Source organism: Choristoneura fumiferana, chromosome 26, assembly GCF_025370935.1.
Source record: "Choristoneura fumiferana chromosome 26, NRCan_CFum_1, whole genome shotgun sequence".
Taxonomy (NCBI): Eukaryota; Metazoa; Arthropoda; class Insecta; order Lepidoptera; family Tortricidae; genus Choristoneura; species Choristoneura fumiferana.
This window is the reverse complement of record NC_133497.1, coordinates 542,858-549,688: the sequence shown is the minus strand read 5'-3', so window position 1 is coordinate 549,688 and position 6,831 is coordinate 542,858. Positions and strand designations below refer to the sequence as shown.

General features: G+C 37.8%; 1 protein-coding gene across 1 annotated transcript; it reads left to right on the top strand.

Annotated features, from left to right (window-relative positions):
- Positions 1–6: 6 nt before the first annotated feature.
- LOC141442660 (cyclin-dependent kinase 9-like) lies at positions 7–3,632 on the top strand. The gene is made up of 5 exons (XM_074107702.1): positions 7–308; positions 1,184–1,269; positions 2,005–2,142; positions 2,666–2,745; positions 3,336–3,632. The coding sequence occupies exons 1-5, from the start codon at positions 53–55 to the stop codon at positions 3,553–3,555; spliced, it is 780 nt and encodes a 259-aa protein (XP_073963803.1). The 5' UTR covers positions 7–52; the 3' UTR covers positions 3,556–3,632.
- The last annotated feature ends 3,199 nt before the right edge of the window (positions 3,633–6,831 follow it).

Genomic DNA, 6,831 nt, shown 5'->3' with positions numbered 1-6,831 from the left:
TTACCTTGTCTTCGATTTTTGCGAACACGATTTGGCTGGCTTGTTGTCGAACATGAACGTGAAATTCAGCTTGGGGGAGATAAAGAAGGTCATGCAGCAGTTACTGAATGGGTTATACTACATACATAGCAACAAGATCTTGCATAGAGATATGAAAGCTGCCAATGTGTTGATTACCAAGAATGGTATCTTGAAACTGGCCGACTTTGGTCTGGCGCGAGCCTTCAGCGTGGTTAAATCGGGGCAGGTCAATAAATATACTAACAGGGTGGTCACGCTCTGGTACAGACCTCCAGAACTGCTTCTAGGTAAGTCAGTTATTAATTAGTTTTTTTTTTTTATATTACTGGATGGCAAACGAGCAAGTGGGTCTCCTGATGGTAAGAGATCACCACCGCCCATAAACATCTGCAACCAGAGAATTGCAGGTGCGTTGCCAACCTAGGCCTAAGATGGGATACCTCAGTGCCAGTAATTTCACCGGCTGTCTTCTCTCCACGCCGAAACACAAGTGCAAGCACTGCTGCTTCACGGCAGGATTAGCGAGCAAGATCGCGAGCGAGTTTCATTATATTATGAAAGAAATGGGTCATTGTCATATTGTTGCAGATAAACTTGCCCCTGTTTGCATTGTGCATAAACAAAATCATACTCAGTGAACTAGAAACAGTAACATTGCTCACATGAGACCTTTTTTAAATCTTATAACGAGGTTTAGGTACACCGAATGTGACTGTCAGATTTATCATGTCAAATAAACTTGTAAATCAGCATTGCTTCTTCTGAAACCAGTCAACCCTGATACCTTACAATAGCTACATCCATGCAACAAATGTGTGGGTGTGGTATTAATTAGGATTCTGATACTGCTCAACATACAGGATGAGTGCAGGTCAGGTCAGGAGTACAGTTGGCCTATTTATATGGCTGTATATGAAACATCACACCAAGTTACACACCAACCGACCAACCAATGTTACCAAGTACGTTTTAGTGCTATTCTAGTCTTAGTTTAGGTGGTACATGGAGCCAAAACTTTTCTTTCTTTCTTCTCAATGGCAGGCGCGGCGCCATATTATAGAGCCATTTAAATAGACCTGGTCACTCCAACCCACCCTGTCCTGTGAGTTTTATGCTTTAGATGTAAAACATGACTTTTATACTGATCATCATGCTATATCAGGTGACCGCAACTACGGCCCGCCAGTGGACATGTGGGGCGCTGGCTGCATCATGGCCGAAATGTGGACACGGTCACCCATCATGCAGGTGAGATTAAATTGGGACCATTTTAAAATATCATTTTACATTTTGTATTACACCAGAGGACTTTTAAAGACAGAGCTGAGAAGCGCTTTGCTCCATGCTGTGCCTGGTTGAGTAGGACAGACCTGTCTCTTCCCATGGGTATTGTAAAAGGCGATTAAGGGGATCTGAGAGGAAAAAAATGGAATTTAAAAATTACCATAGATAAAGTGAATGATTGAGTGAGATAGATGTGCAGGGTAAATTTAGTACTCCTGCCAAGTGGGGTCCACAGGTAGTGAATAATAATAATAATAATTCTTTGTTGAGTTTCTAATTGTCAGGGAAAGTTTTGTATAAAAGAAAATGTTTCATACTCATATATAGTTTGGAAAAGTGAATTATTTGGATAGAAAAATGTCCATACGAAAAAAGTGATTAAGACAAGTTTTTTTTTGAGGTTGAGTTACCTTAATTGCCAAAGATTTAAGATTTAAGATTGATTTATTTGCCAACATGAACAATACAGGATAGGCACACAGAATACAAATAAACAATAAACTAATAAAAAATGCGTTTGCCAGTCCCTTGCACTGTGTGGCAAAAGGAAGACACTAAGTAAGTCCTTTCTTTTTTGATTTGTTTTTAGTTTTGATTTTTTTTGTGTGGTTTGACAAGACTTGGTTTTATTATCTTCACTAATTCGCCCATGCAAAGCTATGTAGCATGAAGGGTACAACTCAAAGTCTAATCTTTCAGGGCTCCACTGAGCAACAGCAACTGATTCTGATCTCTCAGCTCTGCGGTTCATGCACTCCGGACACATGGCCTGGGGTGGAGGCCCTCGACCTGTACAACAAAATGGAACTGCCCAAGGGACAGAAGAGAAAAGTCAAGGTATGTCATCATCACATTATCACAACAGACCAATGACTCTCCTTGAGTTATTGGCACTCATGAACGGTGGTGATCATTTACCATAAGATGACCCACGGGCTTGTTTGCCTTCCTCTCATAGTAAAACAAATATACATAATCATCAGCCTATAGCAGTGAACATTATCAGTCGAGTCAGCAATGCTGAGTGGGGCCTAATTTATACTATTCATGGTTTTGTTCTTTCCTCTCTTTCTTCTCTTTGTCTTCTGTGTATCAAATATATTTTATGTAAATAGATGTTTCTCTCTCTCTCTATCTTACTGCTGGACGCAGGCTTTCCACAAGATACGATACATACAAGTAGAATAGACAGCATTACCCAGAGCCCTGCAAGGTACATTTGCGTTGTGCGATAGGTCTTAATAGATGTGTTGTTTAACTTGCGGCACATCATGCTTTGTCTGTGACGGGTTGCTACTAGTACCTAGTTCTTCCATATGATTCATGGATAAAAAATAACATTAATATTATTGGTTTGCAGGAGAGACTAAAGCCCTATGTGAAGGACCCTTACGGCTGCGACCTGTTGGACAAATTGCTGCAATTGGACCCCGCAAAGAGGTAAATGACTGCACAATACATTAGATAAAAGTATTATATTGTATAACTCTTTATTGTACATTAACAAGAGAAAGAGATGTACAAAGGCAGACTTTAGCCTTTGTACAACCTATTATCCTGTTATCTGTTAATTTCATGTGTGTTTATGTATACAATACAATAATAATACCTTTGAACGATTGAAAGGACATCAGAAAGTACACTAGAAAAGTCTACAATAAAAGGACCGATTTTTTTTTAACAAAAAATAATATTAATAACAATAATAAAAAGTAATAAAATAATATAAAATAGTAATTAGTAATTATAAAAAGTAATTGTAATCATTTTATAAATTTAAAGTAATCATTTTTTGGGTGACACTATTTAACCTGCCGTACAATACCGACATAATATTTCGTGTACACGCCCATAGTTTGACACCAGTTTGTATGGGCGTGTACACGAAATATCGGGACGGTATTTCCATGTCGGTATTATCCGTACCGGTAAATAGTGTCACCCCATTTTTTTACAGTGCACTTGTTCTGTAAGGGCATTAGTTACAGTCTATTCTCAGTTCAAAATATACTTATATATTTCTTCGTCAGGTACGACGCCGACACAGCCTTGAACCACGATTTCTTCTGGACGGATCCGATGCCATGTGAGCTCGCAAATATGCTCGCCCAACACACGCAGAGCATGTTCGAATACCTCGCGCCTCCGCGCCGCCCCGGCCATTTGAGACACCACCACCACGTCGCCGGAGCCGCGCCCAAACCGCCCCCAGCCGTCCAGGACTCCGGCTACCAGGATCGAGTGTTCTGAGCCAAAATAAAACCTGTACAATGACGATTGCTGTAAATAAAGTTAGGTTAAGCTTTGAGGTTATGTGCCTTCGCGCCCAATTTGAGTGACGTTTGTTTTTTTTTTTGACGATGACATTTTTCCTTGAGGTTTTGTGCTCCGAATTATAGATATGCCGTTTTTGTTACTTTTTTGCAGGGCTTGTTAACGTTACAAATTCACACTATAAGTAACGTTAAATAACGGTAAAAATCATAAAAATACCTAGTACCGGTATTAAAATTTAACGTTAATTGATAACTTAACATTATTAACGTTACCTAATTACCGTTATTTTATCGGTAAATTTACTTTACATTGTAGGGCTTGTTAACGTTACCCAATTCACATTATATAACGATACCGAAGTAACACTATCGGTAATTTTGCTATGCTACCGAGTGTTGCCAATTTAGCGCGTGCATACTCGCTCGATAAATGGGATAATCTAAAATTTAACGTTACCCAAGCTTACCGGTAAATAGTAATATAAATACCGTTAAAATGATTAACGATACTTTTGAATTAACGTTAATTTAATGAATAGCTGATAACGTTACCATTTTTTTTACCGGTAAAAAGTTGTATAAGTAACGGTAAATCGTTAAACGTTAATTATCATTTAACGTTAATCGGTTGACAGTTGGTAACGTTACCACTTTTTAACGGTATTTAAAGCCCTGCTTTTTTGTTGAGAAGTTCTTTTCAATAGGGACAAGCCACAGGTGTGAAATTAAACTGCCAAGTCTTTATTATTATTATGTCAGATATCATAGAGTGCAGTTGGTTAAAATAGCAGTGCAACAAAGATTTTAATGAAAAATATTAGCTTTTACTAATATTAGTGCTAACCTTCGGTATGCCGTTGGCCGCCATAGGTATGTTTAGGTATTCAAAAAAAAAAAAAGATGAAAGTTGGACTCAATTAGGTTTTCCTAGGTTTCAAATTACATTGGGGGGGCCCGTGACAAATCCAAATAAAATTGGACTTTAATTACGTAAGCACAAGGTACACGTTACATTGGGGGGCGCGCGGGTGGGATCCGTACCACGGCATACCAAAGGTTCTCAAACTATCAATTAAAAAACCATGAACAGTAAAAGTTGTTTGCAAGTTAGCAGCGCTTGTTCAGTTTTTTGCCACATTCATTGAGATCCTTGTACACTGACCATCATTAATATCTGCCACAGCGGAGCGTGCAAAAATATCTGACACGTCCTTCCGGCCCTAGAAATAGAGTCGTATCAGATATTTATACACGCTTGTTGTGTCAGATATTGGTGCTGGTGACTGTACTGCGGTCTGCAAATAAAAAGTTTTTACTGGTCACTGCCTTTATTCAATTTAATTTTAAACAGTTTTGTACTGCCAACTTTGCAATTATATTCAGTCTGGGACGCTAAAGTAGAAATTAGAGGAAGGCGTCACTTCAATGCTATCGCATACAATTCGTCACTTGGAAAAAAATCTCGTATCTCAAATCACTACGTCAACAAAATTGACCCTTGAAATAATCAGAAAATTATCGATATTGAGATACGAGCTCTTTTAAAAGTAGTAACGAAGTATTGTACTTGAATCAATAAGCAACAATACATTTTTAGTTCAGCTTTTATCGATTTCTACTTTTTAAATGATTTCATTATTATGTATACAAACTTAGTAACTTTAATATGTTATGTTCTTCCATATAATCCCTACTACACTAGATTTGCCGTAGGATCTTTGCCGTGGTTCCGATGCTTCTATACTATTGTGGTTTAATATTAGCTTCGCTTAAATTATTCAGATATCTAAAGTATGATTTTCATAACGCCCAAAAACGAGCGAAAGGGAAAAATGATTTCAGGTTCTACTTTCGTGCCGTCTACTGAGTCTAGAAGCCTTGGGGCGACCAAGGACTAGAGGTCCCCTAAGGCGAAAAAAGAATATTTCAAATTTGCTGACCTGTCGAAGCTTGGTTATTTTTGAGCCTTTATTGTGTGAGCGGATGAATATTCGCCTATTCGGACGTTTCAACCGTCGTCATTATTCTCAACACTTTTTTATCAGATTTCTTAAGAAACGGATACAATAAACAATATTAAATTGACATCATTTAATTCTAAATTCCGTTAGAAACATTTTGAGAATAATGACGGTCCGAGTATTCACCCTGGCGCCCCTTGTGGATACTTAACTCCGGTCCTGAGGCGCTACTACGAAACTCGCAAATCGAAGTTCGTATCGTGTGGTCCCTCTGACACTTATACTATTTAATACGAGAGCGAGAGGGACGGGTACGCATACGATACGAACTTCGATTTTCGAATTTTGTAGTAGCCCATTGACGCAAAATCAGTGCGGTTTGTATTATATCCAAAGGTTGTAGCGTCAATTTAAAGACAGTTAAAAATATTTTCCAAAAATTCTTGCATGAGTGCAAAAAAAAATGGTCATGGTTCATTCATTATAGTTCATTACGCACCTAGGATGGTTAAGAAAAACTATATCAAAATGCAGATTGAGAACTGTTCTTTACCGCTTAAAGCAGGACATTTTTGCGACTCTTCCCCCGTAAGAGATTGTCATTGTTCCTTCTACAAACCATATTTGTGGCATACAATTTGACACAGTCTACTAGTAAATACCTACTTACAGCCCTAGGTAGTAAACAAATTACAGGTTAAAAACCGGGCTGTAATATTGTGTACTTATGTTAAGCAATGTAACTGTAACTATATAACTTGTAAATAGAGCAAATTAAATAAAATTTATACGATTTTTTTTTCATTTTTCACTGATATTGAATAGTACATTGTGTGTTAAGGGCGGTAAATAAGGAATTACAAACGAGAGTCTTCGACTAGGGCTTTAATGAGTCGATGTTCGTAATTCTAGTACCGCCCGTGCGACATACAATGTTTTTCATCACATTTGCGAGTAAAATTGTATATCTGTAAAAAAAAACTAATATTTTCAAAAATTGCTGATACCGCTGACTGCGCTCTTGTCTTGGCAGTGCAGGCTTAGTATGCCAAAATAAATTAATTTAAATTTTAAGCAGTATTACTAAGTAATATTACTCACTACACACTTAGGTTTTGGATCATATTGTAAAAATAATTTCTCACATGCGAAATTACCCTATGTGTGTGTGTGTGTTCGTAACTCGTCCGTACTAAAATGGTTGAACGGATTTGGACAAAGTTTATTTGTAAATAGTTGGATCTCAGGAATATCACATGGGCTTACATTTATAAAACCAGAGAGAACTT

Excerpts from the sequence above, each read along its gene's own strand:
- LOC141442660 (XM_074107702.1), top strand. The coding sequence starts at position 53 with ATGAACGTGAAATTCAGCTTGGGGGAGATAAAGAAGGTCATGCAGCAG. Across the intron at positions 309-1,183 it reads ACCTCCAGAACTGCTTCTAG|GTGACCGCAACTACGGCCCG; the intron begins GTAAGTCAGTTA and ends ATGCTATATCAG. Across the intron at positions 2,143-2,665 it reads GACAGAAGAGAAAAGTCAAG|GAGAGACTAAAGCCCTATGT; the intron begins GTATGTCATCAT and ends ATTGGTTTGCAG.